At 44.7% G+C, this 25231-nt stretch overlaps 2 protein-coding genes across 6 annotated transcripts in view; one reads left to right on the forward strand and one right to left on the reverse strand.

Annotated features, from left to right (window-relative positions):
• LOC144599121 (UAP56-interacting factor-like) overlaps positions 1 to 16608 on the reverse strand; it is a 28457-nt gene extending 11849 nt beyond the window's left edge. For all 3 annotated transcript variants that reach the window (XM_078409839.1, XM_078409840.1, XM_078409838.1), the window contains exons 1-3: positions 16392 to 16608; positions 7410 to 7553; positions 595 to 752 (exon numbers count right to left, since the gene is read on the reverse strand). In XM_078409839.1, coding sequence (XP_078265965.1) covers positions 595 to 752; positions 7410 to 7553; positions 16392 to 16593 — 504 coding nt within the window. In that variant the 5' untranslated portion in view covers positions 16594 to 16608. The remainder of the gene's footprint in view (positions 1 to 594; positions 753 to 7409; positions 7554 to 16391) is intronic.
• Positions 16609 to 20618: 4010 nt separating this feature from the next.
• rubcn (rubicon autophagy regulator) overlaps positions 20619 to 25231 on the forward strand; it is a 66766-nt gene continuing 62153 nt past the window's right edge. For all 3 annotated transcript variants that reach the window (XM_078410258.1, XM_078410260.1, XM_078410259.1), the window contains exons 1-2: positions 20619 to 20839; positions 24864 to 25017. In XM_078410258.1, the coding sequence (XP_078266384.1) occupies positions 20772 to 20839; positions 24864 to 25017 (222 nt within the window). In that variant the 5' untranslated portion in view covers positions 20619 to 20771. The remainder of the gene's footprint in view (positions 20840 to 24863; positions 25018 to 25231) is intronic.

The following is a 25231-nucleotide window of genomic DNA, read 5'->3' on the forward strand; positions in this document are numbered from 1 at the left end:
GATTGTTCATTTTCATGCAGTGACAAAGTCAGTAGTGAGGAAGAGCCATTTGAGAATGTTTTTTTAAAATGTTCCCAATACTTAGTTGAAGGAAACCTCTGATCATCAAGTACTCTGTCAGCTCAGTAATTTGACATTTTAGAGACAGAGGAAAAGACAAGACTTGGTGTCATCAATAAACATGCAGAAACAGGTGCTTTCTTGAATGACATTGCAAAAGTCAGCAAGCAAATGACGAAGTGGAAATGGCAGGAGTTGGTCTTGGGTAAACACTAGGAAATAATGGGGGTGTGGAAGAGAAATCATTGAGTTTAATATGTTGGATACCACTAAGACTAGTGGCTGTGACAGGATATTGCTCATATTTAAAACAAATCACATTAAGCATTTGTGTTTTTAAGAAAAAATTCTTTTCAGATGCTATTGTTCATTCTCAAGATGAAGTATGAATACATATTCATTATTTCCATGGAGTTCAGTTAATTCAAGTGAGTAATCAGAAAACCTTACCATTTCTTTGTATACATAGTTCATCTTAACAAATAAAGCCATGCATAAGAATAAGAGCAGAGAAATAAAGACCGGCCATTTTACCTTCTGACTTAATGATGGCCTGTTAGGTGCGCTGATGGACCTCTGTAGCATCATTGCTTTCCTTGCCGCCAGGCCAGTGATCAAACCTTGAAATCGCCTCCTCCATTGTCCAGAAACTTTCCTCTTACCCACTGGTATCTGCCTATTCACAGGTTTTCCTGCAATAGTCAAGGAAATAATTATTTAATGGTAGCTGTTAATAATCAATTTCTGCACAAAGGAATATTTAATATCTCATCTTACGCGTGCAATTTCGCGGATCACAATTAGATGGGAGTTTGCACAAGTTGATTGGCATAGGTCGTTTGTTGGCAAAGGAATGTCCAGCATGTGGGAGGCTTTTAAAAGTGATTTGGTGCAAGGCGGGGGTCGGTCAGCAGGTCTATCCGCGATGTCCGCTAGATCCAAAATCTGTTAATAAGGGGTCCATTAAAACAAGGGTTTTACTGTATTTAGGAAAGGGACTAACTAGGGAGATAATAGGGGTCCTCAAAGACTAAAGTGTACATCTATGCATGGAGCTGCACGAGATGGGAGAAGTCCTCAATTAATATTTTTCCTTTGTTTTTACTGTGGAGAAAACCATGAAGATGAGAGAACTCAGGAAAGTTAATAGGGGATGTCTTGGGGATAGTCCACATGACAAAAGAGGAGGTGCTTGTCTTATTCGGTAGTAAAGAAAGCAAACTCATTGCTAGCATTTATTTCAAGAGGGGTTGGATACAAAAACAGGGATGTAACGTTGCGGTGCTGGTAAGTATTATGAGCAATTTTGGGCACCATATCTGAGGAAGGATGTGCTGGCTCTGGAGAGGGTCCAGAGGAGGTTTACAAGAATGATCCCAGGAATGAGTAGGTGAGCATTTGTCGGTGCTGGGCCTGTACTCATTGGAGTTTAGAAGAACGAGGGGGGAGCTCATTGAAGCATACAGAATGGTGAAAGGCTTGGATAGAGTGGATGTGGAGAGGATGTTTCCACTAGTGGGAGAGTCTAGGACTAGAGGTCATAGCCTCAGAATTATTGGATGTTCGTTTAGGAAGATGTGGAGAAATTTATTTAGTCAGAGGGTGGTGAATCTGTGAAATTCTTTGCCTGTGGAGACCAAGTCAGTGGATATTTTTAAGGCAGAGATAGATAGATTCCTGATTAGTACAGGTGTCGGGGGTTATGGGGAGAAGGCGGGAGAATTAGGAGGGAGAGATAGATGGCGGAGTAGACGATGGGTCAAATGCCCAAATTCTACTCCTATTTCTTATGACCTTAAGGCAGATAAATATCCGGTACTTGATCAGGTACATCCAAAAACACTGTACATTCAAGAAGTGAGAGATAAAGCCCTGGCTCCATACATCATTGTGCAGGAAGACTGGAGGTAGCTAATGTTGTATTTTATTTAAGAGCTGCAAAGAAAACGTGGGAACTATAGAGCAGTTAGCCCAACATCAGCAGGAGGCAAATAATTGGAAGGGATTCTGAGGGGTAAGATATTCACGTAATTGGGAAAGGCAGGAGTTGATTAGAAATAGTCAGCCTGGCTTTGTGCATGGGAGATTGTGTCTCACAAATCCAATTGAGATTTTTAAAGTAACCAAGTAGGTAATTGAGGGGAGGGCAATAGATATATGGTAGGCTGCTCTGGAAGGTTAGATTGAATGGGATGCAGGGAGAGTTTGCTGATTGGATACACAATTGGCTTGCTGGCAAGGAGCAGAGGGTAATTGTGGAAGGTTATTTTTTTGGATTGTAGGCCCATTGTAGTTTGTCATTTATATCAATGATTCGGTTGACAACGTACAAGGCATGTTAGTAAGTTTGCAGAGGACCCTAAAATAGGTGGTATCATAGAAAGTGAAGGTCATCATGATTTCAAGTGGGATCTTGGATAAACGGTCCAAGAAATGGCAAATAGAATTTAATTCAGTTAAGTGCAAGGTTTGCATTTCAGGAGGCCTAATCAGGGTAGGATTTTCACAGTGAACGGTAGGTGTCTGGAAGTATGTTGGAACAAAGAAGTACGAGTACAGAATTCCCTGAAAGTAACAACGCAGGTAGACATGGTGAAAGAACCTTTTGGGATGCTGCATGTGTTGGTGAGGCGACACTCGGAGTACTGTGTGCAGGTTTGGTCACCCTGCTATTGGAAATACATCATTAAGCTGGAAAGTGCAGAAAAGATATCCAACGATATTGCCAGGTCACGAGCAACAAAGTAACAGGGAGAGGTTGGGCAGGCTTTATTCCTTGGAACATAGGACACTGAGGTGAACATAGAGGCGTAATAAATCAGGAGGGGTATAGTGGAGGGGTGAATGATTTCCCCTCCAGGGGTGAGGAATTCAGAACTGGAGGGCAGAGGTGAGAGGGGAGAGGGAAGAGATTTGACAGGAACCTAAGCGGCACCATTTTCACATAGAGGGTGGTAGGTGTATGGACAGGCTGTAGGTGTGCGTGTCGACGTGGTTGAGGCAGATACAATAACAATATTTAAAAGACATATGCACCAACACTTGGACAGAAAAGGTTCAAACGTGGGCAAATGGGACTAGCTTAGATGAGCATCTTGGGCAGCACAGATGAGTTGGGACGAAGGGCCTGTTTCTGTGCTGTATGACTTTATGAGTGATAACCAGAGAACAGAGAGATATCTTTTCATAAGCACACAAATCCTCTCTGTGTTACAGTCCACTTACAATCTTCACTAGGTCAATGTGTTTTACATTAGGATTCATCTATCAATGAGGTCATGTTGCTGAAATTAGTTTTCCACAATCTTCCACAAATGTGGATTCAAACAGAAAAGAGCAACTCATTGCCAACAATGCGGTTTCCCAGTTTTTTCGGTTGCTTGTTAGATCTGAGGGTCATACATGATGCTGAGATGATGGTGTTGATGGAGGGGCTCAGATGCCAACCATCTGTGCCTGGAGAATGGGAGAAGCGAGGGTAAATTATTGACTGAGGAATCCAGAGGTTTGTACCGTTGAACAAATGACAGGAGTTCTAATTCCACAGTGGCAGCTGTGATATTTAAATGTAGTTAATCAAAACTATCCTTGAATTAAAAGACACCATCTGGGGTGGCACGGTGGCGCAGCGGTAGAGTTGCTGCCTTACAGCGAATGCAGCGCCAGAGACTCAGGTTCGATCCTGACTACGGGTGCTGTACTGTACGGAGTTTGTACGTTCGCCCCGTGACCTGCATGGGTTTTCTCCGAGATCTTCGGTTTCCTCCCACACTCCAAAGACGTACAGGTTTGTAGGTTAATTGACTGGGCAAATGTAAAAATTGTCCTTAGTGGGTGTAGGATAGTGTTAATGTGCGGGGATCGCTGGGCGGCGCGGACCCGGTGGGCCGAAGGGCCTGTTTCTGCGCTGTATCTCTAAATCTAAATCTAAAAAATCTAAATGATGACTTGGAAATTGCTAAATTGTTGTAATAACCCATCTGATTATGAATGCATGAGGGGAACAAGTCAGGTCTCCTTGTGTTGAGCATGTTACACATGACTTCAGATCCACAGTTATTTGTTTTACTCTTAAATGCCCCCTCAGTTGGGAGAGGATTATTGATTGACATTATCTACAAACTGTGAATCACAGAAATGAATTTAAAATGTTTTAGTTTTTTAAATCTCTGCAACAGAATATTGTAGCAAGATATTTAGAATATTGTAGAACGATTTTTACTGTTTCAGTTTCCAGTTGGAGGAACAGCACCTCATATTTCGCTTGGTATTTCATATTTCACGTACCCAGTGGTATGAATATTAAGGTCATAAGGTCATAATGATAGGAGTAGAATTAGGTCATTCGGCCCATCGATTCTACTCCGTCATTCAATCATGATCTGGATAGTCTATCTCTTGATTTCTCTAACCCTTCAGCGAACCCTTCAAGTAATCCTTGCATGCCCTCTCTCTCCGTCCCTCCCCCACCCTAGTTGATCTACTAGTTTCATTGTCATCATGCTCAGTTTCGTCACCATTTCATTTTCACCTCGCCCACAGCTAACAATGGCCTGTTTCTGTTTAACAAGTGGTTGATATCTGAAATGCACGACCAGAGGTGGTGATGTAATCATATGTTTCGTTTAAAAGGCATTTACACAGATACTTAATATAGACAAAGCGTGTCAGGATTTGGCCCTAATGCAGGCAGTCTATTTCACATACATACTTTACTCATAATAAATGACATCGCCAAGAACAAAAAAAAGTGTGTTGCTCTCTACATTTGTAGTGTCGATACATTTAGTGTCACTGATTCTGTACACAGGCGTTAACACATTTTTGTTTACATTGTACCATTACCACTGGTGTGGCTTCCACTGGGGTGATACATACTTTGGTTGCTTGGAGGGCTTCCGCACAAGGCCCAGCCCTTCAATGTTCAGTGGCTGGAGGATGCTGGACTGCAATCCTTTGCCATGAGAAACCAAGAGATTCCGTGCAGACTGAAGAGCACCCTTTATCGAGTTGAGGAATCGTTCTGTATGCATCCATTGGGTCAACTCGTACATCTGTCCTCTGTTATGCAGCTGTTCAAGATTAACCATGCAAGGCATTCTTCTCCAAACCCTATTTGCAAAGAGGCGGGCAACGGTTTCCTCCTCGTCACAGCTGTCCCAAAGGCAGCGACGCTGGGAATGAAATTCCAATGATGCCGGAAGGTTCTGATGGGGGGGGCTTCTCACTGCCAACTTATTAAAGTCTTGGCACTTATTGGCAAGTTCTGACAGATCCGGATAGTCTGCTCAGGAAACTACCCCACAGGAAAAGGGATTAATGTATGTGGGCAAAGAGGCCAACATGTACATGGTGAGCCAAAGAGCCCGTTTCTGCTCTGTATAACTCTGACACTTTCATAGTGATGGTGAAGTTCATTATTGATGTCTGCCGCTGCTGAGAGATAGGTCCCAAGATAGAAGTGGCACACATTTTAATCCATCCCCACCTAAATGAACAGATTGTCAAGGCCTCTGTCATCTAAGCTAAATTTGGATCCCGATTTCAGATATGCACGAACAGCAAGTGGTCCACACAATAGCAGCTCCTAATGATATCATCAAATAGCATTCAGGTTGTAATCAAAACTTTCTGATGCAGATATTTGAAGGCAGTGCGGAAAGACTTCTGAACACCAATAAATAACACTCAACCTTGTTAATAAACAAAATCTTTTCTTCCACTTCATTATACCAGCTTATGCTATGATGCTAACAATACAAGTGGCTGGATTCCTTAAAATAATTTGAAACTTTTGTCCATAAATAGCATTGTAACCAAATCAGATTCTATCCACCGGGTGGCGCCGTCAGCGATGGCAGCCTCGCCAACGGCCTTTCTGTCTTTTTATCCTTTTTATTATTTATAGTGTGTTTTAAAAGTTTGTGTAAATGTTTTCTGGTTTGTTTTATGTGGGGGGTGGACGGGGGAAACATTTTTTCAATCTCTTACCTTGCCTGAGATGCAATTTTTTTCCGAATCGTATCTCCGGTCGCTCTGCTGCCTAACATCATGAAGCTGGCGGCCTTACTTGGGACTTACTTGGCCTTACTTGGCCCCACCGTGGGGCCGTGGACTTACCATCGGAGCCTGTAATCCCTTGCCTGGAATCGACGCTTCAACATCAAGGAGCTCACAGTCTTCTCGGGTGCAGACTGATGTCGGGAAGCTCCAAAGTCGCAGAAGGTTCAACTAGCCCCGACCCGGGGTTGATCGCCCGGCGCGGGGAGCTGACATCTCCCAGATGCAGGAGCTTGTTCACCCCGACACAGAAGGCCCGACCGCCGGCTACTGGAGCAAGATTGTCCTGTTAATGGAAGGCCTGAGGCCCCCGACCGCGGGAGAACAAAGAAGGAAAGAGGATTGAATTTTTTCGCCTTCCATCACAGTGAGGAATGTGGAGGAGTCACTGTGGTGTATGTTTATGTTAAAATGTATATTGTGTGTTTTGTTGGTATGACTGCATGGCAAAACAAATTCCTCGTATGTTGCAAAACATACTTGGCTAATAAAGTATGATTATCCTCACCCAAGAATGCACCTGTGTACTTTCCAACAGCGGCTGATAGATTAGAGGAGCTTTTCAAAAAAAAAAACTCATTATTATTCTCAACAATGCAATGGTACAAACCGTACATCTACTCTGGCAAAGATCTGCCGTCATTAATCGGGGACCAAACCTGTAAGCATTCCAGTTCCTGTGGCTCAATCTTGTACATCTATCGATTGCTTATTTTAAAAGATTTCTGCTAAATGTTTTAGGACACTAAAGTACTGATTAAAAACTTACTTATTTTCTTAGCTATTAGAATTATAAAAAGATTGTTTGCAGCAAAGTGTAATGAACTTACAACACGAAGGTTTATGCCTTAATATCAAATGACTTCTTTGATTTTGCTGCAGCATTCCAAAGTCTATCAATTTAAAATCATATCATATCATATATATACAGCCGGAAACAGGCCTTTTCGCCCCTCCAAGTCCGTGCCGCCCAGCGATCCCCGTACATTAACACTATCCTATACCCACTAGGGACAATTTTTACATTTACCCAGCCAATTAACCTACACACCTGTACGTCTTTGGAGTGTGGGAGGAAACCGAAGATCTCGGAGAAAACCCACGCAGGTCACGGGGAGAACGTACAAACTCCTTACAAGTCAGGATCGAACCTGAGTCTCCGGCGCTGCATTCGCTGTAAAGCAGCAACTCTACCGCTGCGCTACCGTGCCGCCCTAAAAAAATTTAGCAGCCGTGATCCCAAGACAGTGATCCCAAGTGAACAGCAACTCCACAAGTTCTAAACTCACCAGATCGTTGTGGAATTCCACGCCAACTGCTTGACCGCTTCAGATGCATTGTGGAATAGGAAGGTCGACTTAGCATCTGCTTTCCTTTACGTGGTACAGATTTCTTCACGTTACTTTGTTGTTTATTCAGTTTAATTATATCATCTGTGGTACACATGAAATCAACAGTTAAAAGATGATCGACAGTGATCAAATACAGATAAACTCAAATGCAGGCACCTCGCTTTCTAAGCTTGAAAGATAGCGTGTAAACGAAAAGGTGCGTACATCAAACATATGCGTGCGGCATGGCGGCACAGTGGTATAGTTGCTTACTTACAACACCAGACACCCGGGTTCGATCCTGACTACAGGAGCTGGCTGTACGGAATTTGTGCTTTCTCCCCATGACCTGCAAAGGTTTTCTCCAGGTGCTCCGGTTTCTTCCCACACTCAAAGATGTACATGTTGGCTTGGTATAATTGGCTTGGTATAATTGTAAATGATCCCTTGTGCGTGTAGAACTAGTTAGCGTGCGGTCTGCACAGACTCAGTGGGACGAATGGCGCTGTTTCTCTGAACTAAACTAGTAAGCCAGGCACCACTTGCGACTACACTACCATACAGTGGCAGGCATACATTTGAGCGTGTTATTCGGAAAATAGAAGCACATAAATTAAACCAGTAGTAATTGGACTCTAAAAACCCGTAAATCAAGCACGCATAAAGCACGAGGCGCCTGTACAATAGATACAGCAAAGGGGAAGATGCAGAATGTGGAATATGGTTCTCAGCATTGTAACGCACCAGTTCCTTAGACAAAGTCCAATGTCCTCAATGGGGTAGAATTGAATCAAAGAGCCGATGGAAGGACTGTTTAGAAGCTCGATAATGGAGCGGAGAAGCTGTTCCCCAGTCCGGTGGTGCGTGCTTTCAAGCTTCAGCATCTTCTGCCGGACGTGAGGAGGCAGGAGTAGGAAGGTCAGGGTGAACAAGTCTTTCATTATTTTGGCTGCTTTCCTGAGGCAGAATAAAGTGTTGAAGGAGTCAATGGTGGGGTGTCTGGTCTGTGTGATGAACTGGGCTCCACCTACAACTCTCTGGAATTTCTTACTCTCTGGGGAAGAGCTGTTCCCAAACCAAGCTGCAATGCAACTCAACAGTAGAAGTTTATAAAAGTCACTGGAGACATGTCGAATTTCCTCATTCTCCTCGGTATTATAAACGCCAAGGAACTTGAAGCTCTCAACATCTGCACAATTGGTACTAATTGGGGCATGCACACCCCAATGCTTCCTGACGTCAATAACCAGCTCCTTCATCTTGCGGCCATTGAGGTTATTGACCCAAAACCATGTCGCTAACTTATTTTCTACTTCCTCTACTCCGTCTCATCAGTGCTCATGATTCGGCCCAGCACAGTGGTGTTGTCTTCAAACTTGTACATGGAATTAGAACTGAATTTACCCATACAGTCGTGAGTGTAGAAGGAGCATCATTAGGAATCGAGAACGCATCCTTGCAGGATATCAGTGTGGAGAATTATTGTGGAGGAGGTGTTGTCACCTATCCTCACTGATTGAGATCTGTGGGTCAGACAGTGGAAGATCCAGTGGCAGAGGGAACAGCTCAGTCCTGGGTCCCGATGTTTGGTGGTGAGTTTGGATGGGCTTATGGTGTTGAAGGCAGAGCAATGATTGATAAATAGGAGTCTTTGTTGTCTAGGGGTTCCAAAGATGGCATCTGCCGAGGACCTGTTGCAACGGTAAACAGACTGCTGTGAATCAAGGCTGGCTGGGAGGCTGGAGTTAATATATGTTGTCACCAGGCTCTCGATGCACTTCATAGGGATGGATGTCAGACCCACTGGACAATAGTCATTAAGACACATTATCTGACTTGTCTTAAGGTAACACAGAGTCAAAGAGATATAGAGCATGGAAACAGGTCCCGCAGCTCAGCTTTTCCAGGCGGAATGAGATGGCCCATCAAAGTTAGTCACATTTGCCCACACCTGGCCCCTATCCTCACTCTGTCCTGTCTATGTGCCAGTTCAAATGTCTTTTCAATGTTGTTATTATACCTTCCTGAACTACTTCACCTTGTTCCATGTACCCACCACTCTTTGTAGACAAAGAAATTGCCCAAGATCACCCCTCAGCTTCCTATGCTCCAAAGAATAAAGTCCCAGCCTGCCTAATCTCTCCCTATAGTTCAGGTGCTCGAATCTTGGCAATATCCTCTTAAATCCTGTCAGCATGCTTTCCAATGCAATAATCCAAGTGCATCCTCACATACGCCTATAACATAGCATCCCAAATCCTATACTCGAAACCCTCACTGATGAAGGTCAGCGTGCCAAAAAGGGAACCACAGTGCCCTCCATAATGTTTGGGGCAAAGACCCATCATTTATTTATTTGCCTCTACACGCCACAATTTCAGATTTGTAATAGAAAAAAATCACATGTGGTTAAAGTGCACATTGTCAGATTTTAATAACGGCCATTTTTATACATTTTGGTTTCATTTGTAATAACATATATAACATATAACAACTACAGCATGGAAACAGGCCTGTCCGGCCCTACCAGTCCACGCCGACCATTCTCCCTGACCTAGTCTCATCTACCTGCACTCAGACCATAACCCTCCAATCCCCTCCTATCCATATACCTATCCAATTTACTCTTAAATAATAAAATCGAGCCAGCCTCCACCACTTCCACCCGAAGCCCATTCCATACAGCCACAACCCTCTGAGTAAAGAAGTTCCCCCTCATGTTACCCCTAAACCTTTGTCCCTCAATTCTGAAGCTATGTCCCCTTGTTGGAATCTTCCCCACTCTCAAAGGGAAAAGCCTACCCACGTCAACTCTGTCCGTCCCTCTCAAAATTTAAAAAACCTCTATCAAGTCCCCCCTCAACCTTCTACGCTCCAAAGAATAAAGACCCAACCTGTTCAACCTCTCTCTGTAGCCTAAGTGCTGAAACCCAGGCAACATTCTAGTAAATCTCCTCTGTACCCTCTCCATTTTGTCGACATCCTTCCTATAATTTGGCGACCAGAACTGCACACCATACTCCAGATTCGGCCTCACCAATGCCCTGTACAATTTCAACATTACATCCCAACTTCTATACTCGATGCTCTGATTTATAAAGGCAAGCATACCAAACGCCTTCTTCACCACCCTATCCACATGAGATTCCACCTTCAGGGAACAATGCACAGTTATTCCCAGATCCCTCTGTTCCACTGCATTCCTCAATTCCCTACCATTTACCCTGTACGTCCTATTTTGATTTGTCCTACCAAAATGCAGCACCTCACATTTATCAGCATTAAACTCCATCTGCCATCTTTCAGCCCACCCTTCCAAAAGGCCCAAGTCTCTCTGTAGACTTTGAAAATCTACCTCACTATCAACTACTCCACCTATCTTAGTATCATCTGCATATTTACTAATCCAATTTGCCACACCATCATCCAGATCATTAATGTAAATGACAAACAACAGTGGATCCAACACAGATCCTTGGGCACTCCACTAGACACTGGCCTCCAACCTGACATACAATTGTCAACCGTTACCCTCTGGTATCTCCCATTCAGCCATTGTTGAATCCATCTTGCAACCTCACTATTAATACCCAACGATTTAACCTTCTTAATCAACCTTCCATGTGGAACCTTGTCAAATGCCTTACTGAAGTCCATATAGACAACATCCACAGCCTTGCCCTTATCAATTTCCCTGGTAACCTCTTCAAAAAATTCAAGAAGATTAATGAATTTAAATTGTAGAAATTACAGCAGTGTTTATACATAGTCCCCCCATTTCAGGGCACCAGAATGTTTGGGACACAGCAATGTCATGTAAATGAAAGCAGTCATGTTTGGTATTTTGTTTCATATCCTTTGCATGCAATGACTGCTTGAAGTCTGCGATTCATGGCCACCACCAGTTACTGGGTGTCTTCTCTGGTGATGCCCTGCCAGGCCTGTATTGCAGCCATCTTTAGCTTACGCTTGTTTTGGGGGCTAGTCCCCATTAGTTTTCTCTTCAGCATATAAAAGCTCAATTGGGTTCAGATCGGGCGATTGAATTGGCCACTCAAGAATTGACCATTTTTTAGCTTTGAAAAACTCCTTTGTTGCTTTAGCAGTATGTTTGGGATCATTGTCTTGCTGTAGAATGAACCACCGGACAATGAGTTTTGAGGCATTTGTTTGAACTTGAGCAGATAGGATGTGTCTATACACTTCAGAATTCATTATGCTACTACCATCAGCGGTTGTATCATCAATGAAGATAAGTGAGCCAGTATCTTCAGCAGCCATACATGCCCAGGCTATAACACCCCCACCACCATGTTTCACAGATGAGGTGGTATGCTTTGGATCTTGGGCAGTTCCTCCTCGCCTCCATTCTTTGATCTTGCCATCATGCTGATATAAGTTAATCTCCATCTTATCTGTCCACAAAACCTTTGTCCAAAAACTGTGGTTGCTCTTTTAAGTACTTCTTGGCAAACTGTAACCTGGCCATCCTATTTTTGCGGCTAACCAGTGGTTTGCATCTTGCAGTGTAGCCTCTGTATTTCTGTTCAAGAAGTCTTCTGCGGACAGTGGTCATTGACAAATCCACACCTGACTCCTGAAGTGTTTCTGATCAGTCGGACAGGTGTTTTTTTCTTCTTCTTTATTATAGAGAGAATTCTCCTGTCATCAGCTGTGGAGGTCTTCCTTGGCCTGCCAGTCCCTTTGCGATTAGTAAGCTCACCAGTGCTCTCTTTCTTCTTAATGATGTTCCAAACACTTGATTTTGGTAAGCCTAAGGTTTGGCTGATGTCTCAAAAAGTTTTATTCTTGTTTGTCAGTCTTACAATGGCTTCTTTGACTTTCATTGGCAATTTCATTTGATCCTCATGTTGATAAACAGCAATAAAAGTTTCCAAAGATGATGGAAAGACTGGAGGAAAGACGAGGTGCTGAGCGCTCTCTAATACATGCATTAAGGAGGCATTTAAACACACCTGAGCAATTAGAAATGCCTGTGAAGCCATGTGTACCAAATATGATGGTGCCCTGAAATGGGGGGGGGACTATGTATAAACACAGCTGTAATTTCCACATGGTGAAACCAAAATGTATAAAAATGGCTGTTAATAAAATCTGACGATGTGCAGTTTAACCACATCTGATTTTTTCTATTACAAATCTCAAATTGTGGAGTAGAGGCAGATAAATAAATGATCGGTCTTTGTCCCTGACATTATGGAGGGCACTGTATGTATTTGTACTCCCAGATCCCTGTGCTTCATATAAAGCTTCCAGGGCCCTATCTTTCACTGGTCTGTCATCCTAAAATGCAACACCTTCCACTTGGCTGAATTAAACTCCATTTGCCATTCTTCAGGCTACTTTCCCAGCAGATTGATTGCTGCTCAGTTTCTAGTAAAGCTGTAATTAGTGTGGTAAGATGCTTTAATGTTGTGATTTCTTCAGGCAGGAGTTAAAAGTTTAAATTGAGAAGCATTTGGGATATTCTGGGTCAACCTTATGGCACTGTGCTCTCTGACATGCAAATATCAACCAGCAGTCTGGTTCTTATCTCAAGAGGCTAAACATATTTTTTGTTCATAGAGCACCAATTGTGTGTTAGCAGCATTTGATGCTTGTAAACCAAGACAGTGTGTGCAGGAAGGAACTGCAGATGCTGGTTTAAACCGAAGATGTATGGAGTTTGTATATTCTCCCTGCAGCAGCTTGGCTTTTCTCCGGCTGCTCCAGTTTCCTCCCACACTCCAAATACGTATAGGTTTGTAGATTAAAGGTAGACACCAAATACTGGAGTAACTCAGCGGGACAGGCAGCATCTCTGGAGAGAAGGAATGAGTGACGTTTTGGGTCGAGACCTTTCTTCAGACTGATGTCAGGGGAGAGGGAGAAGCATAGATAAGGATCTGTACGATGTGAAAATAGGACAAAGGGAATGTAGATCAAGGAAAAATGTAGAAAAGATCATTGTTAGTTGGGAGATGGCAAAAACAAAGCAGAGATAAAATGTAGGCGGAAACAGTAAGACTGATCGGAAAACTGGGAAGGGTGAGGACAAACACAAAAAAGCTGGAGTAACTCAGCGGGACAGGCAACATCTCTGGAGAGAAGGGATGGGTGACGTTTTGGGTCGAGACCCTTCTTCAGACTGGGCAAAGGGGAGGGATGGAGAGAGAGGGAAAGCAAAGGCTACTTGAAGTTAGAGAGGTCCATGTTCATACCACTGGGGTGTAAGCTCCCCAAGCAAAATTAATTTTGTTCGGTAAAACGAATGACAATAGACAATAGACAATAGACAATAGGTGCAGGAGTAGGCCATTCAGCCCTTCGAGCCAGCACCGCCATTCAATGCGATCATGGCTGATCACTCTCAATCAGTACCCCGTTCCTGCCTTCTCCCCATACCCCCTCACTCCGCTATCCTTAAGAGCTCTATCCAGCTCTCTCTTGAAAGCATCCAACGAACTGGCCTCCACTGCCTTCTGAGGCAGAGAATTCCACACCTTCACCACTCTCTGACTGAAAAAGTTCTTCCTCATCTCCATTCTAAATGGCCTACCCCTTATTCTTAGACTGTGGCCCCTTGTTCTGGACTCTCCCAACATTGGGAACATGTTATCTGCCTCTAATGTGTCCAATCCCCTAATTATCTTATATGTTTCAATAAGATCCCCCCTCATCCTTCTAAATTCCAGTGTATACAAGCCCAATCGCTCCAGCCTTTCAACATACGACAGTCCCGCCATTCCGGGAATTAACCTAGTGAACCTACGCTGCACGCCCTCCATAGCAAGAATATCCTTCCTCAAATTTGGAGACCAAAACTGCACACAGTACTCCAGGTGCGGTCTCACCAGGGCCCGGTACAACTGTAGAAGGACCTCTTTGCTCCTATACTCAACTCCTCTTGTTACGAAGGCCAACATTCCATTGGCTTTCTTCACTGCCTGCTGTACCTGCATGCTTCCTTTCATTGACTGATGCACTAGGACACCCAGATCTCGTTGAACTCCCCCTCCTCCTAACTTGACACCATTCAGATAATAATCTGCCTTTCTATTCTTACTTCCAAAGTGAATAACCTCACACTTATCTACATTAAACTGCATCTGCCATGTATCCGCCCACTCACACAACCTGTCCAAGTCACCCTGCAGCCTTATTGCATCTTCCTCACAATTCACACTACCCCCCAACTTAGTATCATCTGCAAATTTGCTAATGGTACTTTTAATCCCTTCGTCTAAGTCATTAATGTATTCTGTATGAGGTGCTGTTCCTCCAATTTGCGCTGGGCCTCTGACAATGGAGGAAGTCCAGGACAGAAAGATCAGTGTGGGACTGGGAGGGGAAGTTAAAATGTTTAACAACCGGTAGATCAAGTAGGTAGGTTTAGGCGGAATGAGCGGAGATGTTCAGCGAAACAATCACCGAGCCTGCACTTGGTCTCGCCTATATACAGGAGTCCACACCTGGAACAGCAGATATAGTAGATGAGCTTGGAGGAGATGCAAGTGACCCTCTACCTCACCTGAAAAGAATGTCAGAGTCCTTGGACGGAGTCAACGGGGGAGGTATAGGGACAGGTGTTGCAAGACAGAAGGCTGGGAGATACACTCACATGGGACTATCCAAGCCTGCAAAACTGTTAAGTTGTAGTTGAGATATAGTTATTTGTTGTGATACTTGTTATCTTAGATCATGCAGTTATCAGATGGTTGGTTGTGAGGGAGAGCAGGAAAGGAATGAAAAGGATCATGAATTCAAACATTGTGAGACGATGAGTGAGAAACCATTCTGGTCATATTGTGCGATTTTGCAAAGTTGCTTTTTCTTTTAAATGCATATTTTTTTAAATTTAGATAAGCCAAGACCTTTTGGAACCATGTTGCACTGAAATCAGTTTTAATTCCGACTGCATTTATGTCGTGTGCTCTTGCTGGTTTTCATTTTTTTCTTATTTAGCAGCATGTCATTTTATGCGCAAGTCTGAAAAGTTGTTCTTAATAAAATAAGTTTAAAGAAAAGAAAGTTAGAACCTAGTGCGTTAGCAGCATTCTTGGAGGAAAATGACAGACAATTTGGGGTTGGGACCTTTTTCGATTGAAGTTTGAAGAAGGGTCCTGACATGAAAGGGGGAATGGAAGGGGAGGGGGGAATGGAAGGGGAGGGGGGAGGGAAGGGGAGGGGGGGAGGGAAGGGGAGAGTGGAGGGAAGGGGAAAGTGGGAAGGGGGGGAGGAGAGGAGGGGGGGAAAGGTGGGGGGAGGAGGGGAAAGGTGGGGGGGGGGGAGGAGGGGAAAGGTGTGGGGGGGGGGGAGGAGGGGAAAGGTGGGGGGGAGGGAGGAGGGGAAATGTGGGGGGGGGGAGGAGGGGAAATGTGGGGGGGGGGGAGGCGGGGAATGGGGGGAAGGGGAGAGAGATAGAGAGAAATTGGAGGATGTTCAGAGAAAGAGTTTTTAGTCTCCACATCTACAATGATCAAATGATGCCACATTTAACAATTTCAAACAATTAAAAAAATCCTGGTTTCATTTACCATGTTTAAATGAGTTATACTTTACAATATATATATATATAAAAAAATACAAACACTCCAATAACCTTCCCAGTTATTAAATACTAAGAAAACCTCTCATTCCAAAGATTATAAAGCTGTATAGTTTGGTCCAACGTGCAGAGCTCGCATCAATCAATGAATGGTTAAAACTTCAGCGGATTGAGCCCAGACCCACGCTACCTCCCTACGCAGCCGGGAATACCGGTGCCACCGTCCCTGCCATTAATATTCTCCACGTTGTCCCTGGAAACCCAGGCCAGGCCAGGCCAGGCCAAGATCGCCCTTTAGCAGCATTCCAATAGCGGCCTGTCGTTTACCCGCTTTTCAAATCAAAACAGAAGGCAGATGAACCAAGGCGGGCGAAGCGCAGTGTCGCACGTACCGAGAGACATGTCCAGTTTGTCGGGTCCCGTGTCCCCCATCGCTGCTTTATTCCACTCCATGCCGACCATGGCTGCACACAGCTCGCTGCCTGGCTGCCTGGCGGGCGGGCGGGCGCGGTGCAGACGCGACTGCGTGCTGACCTCCTCACCACGCACTCTGCTCACACGCACAAAGGAGGAGGCAGGCGAGCCTGCCTGCATTGCATTGCATTCATTGCCATCTCATTCAGTTTAAAGTAAAACCCAGCAGCAGCGAGCAAACAGAAATTAAGCATTTCACCACACAGAAATGTTTCTGTTTCCTATCCTAAATAATCAGGCCACAAACAAAGGACCAATGCTGCACATGCTCTGAAATGTTAACAACATTTGAAACGTTGACACTGCAGATGCTGGAATCCTGAGGGGAAAAAAAACTGCTGGAGGGATTTGAAGGGCAAACAGCATTGGACAGAGGATGTTTTAGGTCGGGACCCTTCTTCAGACAGGATTTCCCTCCACAGATTGTGCCTGACCCACTGAGTTCCTCCAGCAGTTTATTTTTTGATCAATACTTGAAATATGTTCCTGGTCTGGCTGCACCATTGGAGCAGGAAACAAAATGAACTGATGGCACTGAACTTAGTTCCCATCTGGTGAAACAGGACGCAAAACTTGAATCCAACGGGTCCACTTGGTCTAGTCTGTAATAAAAATCAGCAGATGTTGCAAAAACATACGCAGGTCAGGCAGCAAAGATGAGAGGAGCAAGTCAATGTTGTGGGGCAAGATTTTTTAGACAGAGTTTGAGAGTGATGTCTGGAATGCACTGCTGGGGTGGAGGAAGTGGATATGATAGTGGCATTTAAGAGTCTTTCGGACAGGCATATGGTTATGCAGGGAATGGAGGGATATGGATTATGTACAGGCAGATAAGAGTTGAATGTTTGAATTAATTCCATCTTCCATTAAAGAGTGAATTAATCCCATCTGCGGTTCCTTTCACACTTTCCCATTTGATAACTATGCTGTTGTAACCTTAAGCAACCGATTTCACTGTCCACAAAAAATTCAATTTTGGTATCCTCTTATCTTATTCTTATTCAAATCATCAATATAAAGGGCAAACAATAGCAAAACCAGCACCAATGCCTGTGGCACACCACTGGCTACAGGCCTGTAGTTTGAAAAGCAACCCTGCACTATCACCTGCTGCTTCCCACCTAGGGTTGCCAACTGTCCCTTATTAGCCAGGACATCCCGTATTTTGGGCTAATGGTTTGACCTGTACGGGTCCACCCTTGTCCCGTATTAGGCCCCAGGGGGCGCTGTAGGCCTGGACGCTGTAGGCCTGGACGCTGTAGGCCTGGACGCTGTAGGCCTGAGCGCTGTAGGCCTGAGCGCTGTAGGCCTGGGCGCTGTAGGTCCGGACAGTGTAGGTCCAGACAGTGTAGGTCTGGACAGTGTAGGTCCGGACAGTGTATGTTCGGACAGGGTATGTCTGGACAGTATAGGCCCGGAGGTCCGGGCGCCGCCTAACGGAGGTTGCATAGCAACCCGCCTCCCGGCCCGGGCGGCCGCCATTGGTGGAGTGGGAGCACGTGGCCGCTGGGTGGGTGAGGTCACGTGGGGCGCGGGGCAGTGACGTTACATTGTCACTTATTTGGGAGTGAGATAGTTGGCACCCCAATCGAAAACGTAACCATATTCATGAGATGTAATTTCCCACTACTATCTGCTATCTACCTCATTGGTGACCCTCAGACTATCCTTGATTGGACTATGCTGGCTTTCCTTTGTACTAACTATGCACTGTAAATGGCTCGATTGTAATCATGCTTTCTCTTTCTGCTGACTGGTTTGTACACTAACAAAAGCTTTTCACGGTACCTCGGTACATGTGACAATAAAGTAAACTAAACTGAGCACTCAGAAAGGCAGTCTAAATCAGTACTTGCCTGTCCAAATTAAAATAAATCTAAATGCAAATAAATCCTGTCTCTCAGACCCTTCCCTTCCAATAACTTTCCCATCATAAGATCATAAGTGATAGGAGCAGAATTAGGCCATTCGGCCCATCAAGTCTACTCCGTCATTCAATCATGTCAGATCTATCTCACCCTCCTAACCCCATTCTCTTGCCTTCTCCCCATAACCCTTGAAACCCGTATTGATGACCTCCACAGCCTTCTGTGGCAATGAATTCCACAGATTCACCACCATCTGACGAGAGAAATTCCTCCTCATCTTCCTAAAGGAACATCCTTTAATTCTGAGGCTATGACCTCTGGTCCTAGACTCTCCCACTGGTGGAAACATCTACTCCATATCCACTCTGTCCAAGCTTTTCACTATTCGGTAAGTTCCAATGAGGTCCCCCCTCATCCTTCTAAACTCCAGCGAGTACAAGCCCAGTGCTGTCAAAACACTCATCATATGTTAACCCACTCATTCTTGGGATCATTCTTCTAAATCTCCTCTGGATCCTCTCCAGAGCCAGCACATCTTTCCTCAGATATGGTGCCCAAATTCAAAGGTCAGTTTATTGTCACGTGTACCCATTAAGGTACAGTGAAACTCGAATTACCATGCAGTCATACTAAAAAAAGCAACAAGACACAGCAACTTAAAAAGTTAACATCAACAGCCACCACTCACAATATTCCAAATGCGGCCTGACCAGCGCCTTATAGAGCCTCGGCATTACATCTCTGTTTTGCATTCTAGCCCTCTTAAAATAAATGCTCGCATTGCGTTTGCCTTCCTTACTACCGATTCAACTTGCAAGTTAACTTTTTGGGAATCCTGCACCAACACTCCCAAGTCCCTATGCACCTCTGCTAATCACTGGCAGACAACCAGAAAAAAAGCCCTCTTTATTGCCACTCTGCCTTCTGCCATCCAGCCAACCTGTGATCCATGCTAGTATCTGCCTTTTATATCATGGGCTCCCATTTTCCTTAGCAGCCTCACATGTGGCACCTTATCAAAGGCTTTCTGCAAATCCAGGTGAACAACACCCACCGACTCTCCTTTGTCTGTCCTGCTATTTACTTCAAAGAATTCCAGCAGATTTGTCAGGCAAAATCTCCCCTTGCACTCAACTTTTCGTGCAATAACAGCCAAATAAGCTCTGAACCACATAGACTTGGGGACATTGGTATTGTTTTTTTTGCACTATTATTGTTTGTTTGTTTTTTATGTTTACATATATGTGTGTGTGTGTGTGTGTGTGTATATATATATATATATATATATATATATGTGTGTCTATATGTATATGTACACACTGAACTTTTTTTTTCTTGTTTATTATATCTTTTACAGTGTACTATGTTTACATATTATGTTGTGTTGCTGGAAGCAAGAATTTCATTGTTCTATCTGGGCCATATGACAATAAAGTATTTAGATACCAGGATATCACGTAGGCCTAGGTGGACTGTGCGGAGGTGTTCAGCGAAACGATTGCCGAGCCTATGCTTGGTCTCGCTGATATACAGGAGTCCACACCTGGAACAGCGGACAGAAAAGCTAGGCCTCTGTGATCTCCCGGTTGCTAAAATTTTAACTCCACCTCCCATTCCCACATTGACCCACAGTGAAGCCCAGCGCAAATTGGAGGACCACCACCTCATATTTTGCTTGGGCAGCTTATATCCCAGTGGTATGAACATTGACTTTTCAAACTTCAACTCACCCTTGCTTTCCCTCCATCCCCATCCCTCCCACAACCTGGTTCCCCGACTAGTTTCACATCCTTCTGATTAATTTTGCTGATTGTATGCCTCCTTGTCACCTTCCCCTCAGCCAACAATGAGCCATACTTCATCTCCTTGAACAGCGCACCCTTTGATCTGTCGTTTTCACACCTTGTTCTTCCATATCCCGAGACTCCCTCTCCCCTGACTCTGTCTGAAGGGTCTCGACCCAAAACGCCATCCACTTCCTCTCTCCAGAGATGCTGCCTGTCCCGCTGAGTTACTCCAGCATTTGGTGTCTATCTTCAGTGTCAACCAGCATCTGCATTTGTTTCCTGCACATCTGGGCGGGACGGAGCCTGGGATCACGTGATCGGGCGGAGCAAGGACTCGACATCACGTGATGGGGAGGAGCAGAGACAAGTATCACGTGACGGGCGGAGCAAGGGCCAGACATCACGTGACGGGGCGGAGCAGGGCCAGGCTTCACGCCATCACGTGATGGGGCGGAGCAAGGGCTCGGCATCACGTGATGGTGGGGGGGCGGGACCGCGAGGGAGGCTGGGAAGTGGGCTGTGGCCGCCCGGCTGTCGGTTGTTGAGGGCAAGTGTGCGAGGGCTCTCGATAGGGAGGCGGCGACCACCGGCGTCAACCCCTGCGAAGCCGGCAAGAAGCATCTGCCCCTTGCCTTGCGCGGACATGTTGTCGCCGTGGCGGGAGAACAGTTGGTTCCACGACATGGAGAGCGCGGAGGAGGCGGAGTGCAGGTACTGACTGGCCCAGACCATAGTGCAGCGGCCGGCCGGGCCGGGCCGAGTGTGTGATCTGCCGGCTGCTCAACGCCCAGCTTCTGTTGTATTGCCATTGCCTGAGACAGTTGTGGGCTTGTGTGCCCCCACAGATAATGTCCCAAACTGTCCGTTTACCTTATTCGCTTAGACACAAAATGCTGGAGTGACTCGGCCGGTCAGGCAGCATCTCTGGAGAGAATGATTCGCTTGTCAGGTTGTCTTATTTTAGGCGACCAGCAGCAGACTTACTGTTTCCAGACGATGATGACTTATTCCGGGGGATGGGAACATGGGAGGAGGCACTTTCAATGACAATTGGTTCAGAAACAAATATAATCTTCCTCGAGGGCCGCAGAAACGTTTGGTCCAATTGAACTGATCGGGCAATTCATGGATTTCTATCGGTTAATAAAGAACCTCGGCTGGAAGGCACAACCTTGTGTTCAGCCATGTGTTTACACTTGGCATTTCTGCAGTTTTGATTGCCGAATATCCGCTAACGTCTAAAGGCAGAAATTGCAGCCTACTTATATATTAGGGTATCATGTTGTAATCAGGTTCCACTGGTTTAAATTCTTGTAAGTGATATTCTCTGACTATTAAATATTTGCTGATGTCACAAGTAAACTGGGAAGCTCCACAAGTTACTGACATTTATGATGTCACTGGTCATCTTTCTTGGAACTATTCCTCTATGTATTTTGAATGGTGACCAAAGGAACCTTTGAGGAATGTTATGATGCTGGAGAATGGATTTTTTGTCTTGTTTCAGTGCTGCTTCTTGTGCTTCATTGACAACCTCTGCATCCTTTTGCACAACCTATGCTAATTTTTTGCACATCATAAATCGGGCATTCTTATAAATGAGCTAGCCATATGCGATATACTCTTGTGTGGGAAGGAACTGCAGATGCTGGTGTAAACTGAAGATTGAAGCAAAAAACTGTAGTAACTCAACGGGACAGGCAGCATGTCTGGAGAGAAGGAATAGGTGACGTTTTGGGTTTGAAGAAGGGTCTTGACCCGAAACATCACTTTCTCTCCAGAGATGCTGCCTGCCTGCTGAGTTACTCCAGCTTTTTGTGACTATCTTCAGCACAGGAACAGGCTCCTTTGGATAACTTCATCCATCTGACCGCACTGCTCATTTAGCCTAATCCCATCTTCCCACTGTAGGCCCACATCCCTCTAACCCCTTCCTATCCAAGTATGTGTCCAAACAGCTTTTACATGCTGTAATTGTCCCTGTCTCTACCACTTCCTCTGACAGCTTGTTCCAGATAATGCACCCTCTGCATGGTAAAATGGACATATCACTTCTCCTTGAAACTTCCCCTGTGTAGCCTTGAACCCTTGAACTCCAGTTCTGGACTCTGCTGCCCTGCAAAAAAAGATTCTGACTATCTCTCCTGCCCATGCTTCTCATAATTTTACAAACCCCCATAATGTCACGCCTCAGCCTCCTACATCACAGTGAGAATAAATCCACTGTATCCATTTCTCCTTATCAATACAGCTATCCAATCCAGGCAATATCCCGGTGAATCTCTTCTGTACTTTCTCTATTGCTACCACACCATGGGGGCAGCATGTTGAGAGTTGGTGCCTTACAGCGCCAGAGTCCCGAGTTTGATCCTGACTACGGGTGCTTGTCTCTATGGAGTTTGTACGTTCTGCCCATGACTGAGTGGGTTTCCTCTGGCGCTTCGGTTTCCACATTCCAAAGATGTACAGGTTTGTTGGTTGACACAAAATGTTGGAATAACTCAGCGGGGGGACAGGCAGCATCTCTGGATAGAAGGAATGGGTGACATTTCGGGTCGAGATCCTTCTTCAGACTCGATCGACCCGAAATGCCACCATTCCTTCTCTCCAGAAATGTTGCCTGTCCCACTGAGTTACTCGAGCTTTTTGTGTCTATCTGTGATGTACTCTTGTTGACTTTCTGAGAAAAAATGGAACTGTAGTAAAATAAAACAATACATTAAAATTTGGTTTTCTGCATCGATTAAACTAAGAGTTGAGCATATTTTGAATTAAGAAGAACCAATGCAGTAGCAAATTCTGGTTCAGAACGTTCGACTCCATAAAACCACTGTGCGTCCATAACCCTTGAACCCTTCAAGAAAAGTGAAGTTGCTATGGTAGCAATCTTCAAGATCAATCAGGTTCTAAAAAAGAACATTCACAGAATATCTTTCCCATGAGATTGTAATGAAAAGCCATAATAATTTAGGAGAAATTTATCTAGCATGAAGGGAATGTGAAATACTCGTGGAAGCAATTGTGGCAAGTGGTACGGATGCAGTTGTCGGCAGCCCTGTGTGTCAGAATGAATGAGTTAGTGCTCTGTTAATCCTTGGAGCAAAGAAGGCGCATGAATGAAAGAGGAATGTTGACTTGGGCTGGTCCAGCAAAAATGAATGAATGAATGAATACGTTTATTGGCCAAGTATGTGCATATACAAGGAATGTGCCTTGGTGCTCCGCTCACAAATGACGACACAAACATACAGTTAACAATTAAGAATAAAGCATAACCACATCAAAACAATAAGGATACAACATTGCGGTCTAAACATGTGGGTGAAAATAAACCAGAGAAAAAAAACAGGCTTTGGATATTGAGTAGAACTATCACTCGTGGGAAAAAAAGCTGTGTTTTTATGTCTGGTTGTGGCTGCTTTGACAGTCCGGAGTCGTATTCCAGAGGGAAGTGCTTCGAAGAGTTTGTGGCCAGGGTGAGAGGGGTCGGAGATGATCTTGTCCGCTCGCTTCCTGGCCCTTGCAGTGTACAGTTCGTCAATGGGGGGAAGGCTGCAGCCAACAACCTTCTCAGCTGTGCGAACAATCCGTAGCAGCCTCGTGCTTGGTGGCTGAGCCAAACCAGACCATGATGGAGAAGGTGTGGACGGACTCAATGATAGCAGTATAGAATTGGACCATCATTGCCTGTGGCAGATTGTGTTTCTTCAGTTGCCGCAGGAAGTACATCCTCTGTTGGGCCTTTTTGACTGTGGAGTCGATTGTGGGCCCCCCCATTTAAGGTCCCTGGAGATGATGGTTCCAAGGAACTTAAATGACTCCACAGATGTGACTATGGTGTTATTGATGGTGAGTGAGGGGAGGGGGATCTCTTCGAAAGTCTACAATTAGTTCCACTGTCTTGAGAGTATTGAGCTCCAGGTTGTTGCGATGGCACCAGGACGCCAGCTGTGACACTTCCCATCTGTTGGCAGATTCCTCCCCATCCTGGATCAGTCCAATCAGAGTAGTGTCATCCGCAAACTTGAGGCACTTGACAGAGGAGTCTGTGGAGGTGCAGTCGTTGGTGTACAGAGAGTAAAGGAGAGGGGAGAGTACGCAGCCTTGCGGTGCTCCTATGCTGAGGGTCCGTGGGTCCGAGATGTGCTTTCCCAGCCTCACATGCTGCTTCCTGTCCGTCATAAAGTTGATGATCCACTGACAGAGGGGTTCAGGCACAGTCAGCTGGGAGAGTTTGTAGTGTAGTAGCTCTGGCACAATGGTGTTAAAAAGCAGAGCTGAAGTCCACAAACAGAATCCTGGCATAGGTCCCCTTGCGGTCTAGGTGCTGGAGGATGAAGTGCAGGCCTAGATTGACTGCGTCGTCCACCGATCTATTGGCCCTATATGCAAACTGCAGGGTCTGATTATGTAATTCTGCAATGTTATTACCTTTATTTTTATTGCAGCCTCCAATTGAATCATCCTTGGACCTCCTCCCCACCACTTGAAAATGGATCCTCCTCCATCTGGTCCAACATCTCTTGGTTTAATGCAATATTTAATTTACAATGAGTTAATCTGTAAATGTCATAAAGGACATAAAGGACATAAATCTGTAAAGGACATAAATGCCAAAGCATGTTTATTGACATTAGTTTTATTTTGTGTTTCTTTTCTGATGCATTAAATTATCTGAATTGTTATGACATGTTAAAAGGACAGCTAAGTTATGACCTGTTTAAACCTGTCTTAGGCAAGAACATTGGAAGCTTTTGGGTGCCTTGAAGACTACTGTGGAGGGGCTGCTATCAACCAACAATCCCAATGTTTGGTCCAAATATGGAGGATTGGAGCGACTCTGTAAGGAAATGAATAACATCATGTGCCATGGACTTCTGGAAGACAAGGTCTTGATTTTTTTTTCTTGCAGTGGGATGAACAATATGTTATCATTTAAAACGTTAATTCTCTTTTCTTAATTCAGGCTGTGAATAATTTAGAAATTGCAATTTGCAGTTTAAAATTATCTATATTAGTAAGTTAATAAAACTACTAAGCTGCTGAAAAAGAATGATACAAAAGCCCACTCCTCTGAATCACATTTAATGTAGCTGTGTTTTT

Source organism: Rhinoraja longicauda, chromosome 13, assembly GCF_053455715.1.
Source record: "Rhinoraja longicauda isolate Sanriku21f chromosome 13, sRhiLon1.1, whole genome shotgun sequence".
Classification (NCBI taxonomy): Eukaryota; Metazoa; Chordata; class Chondrichthyes; order Rajiformes; family Arhynchobatidae; genus Rhinoraja; species Rhinoraja longicauda.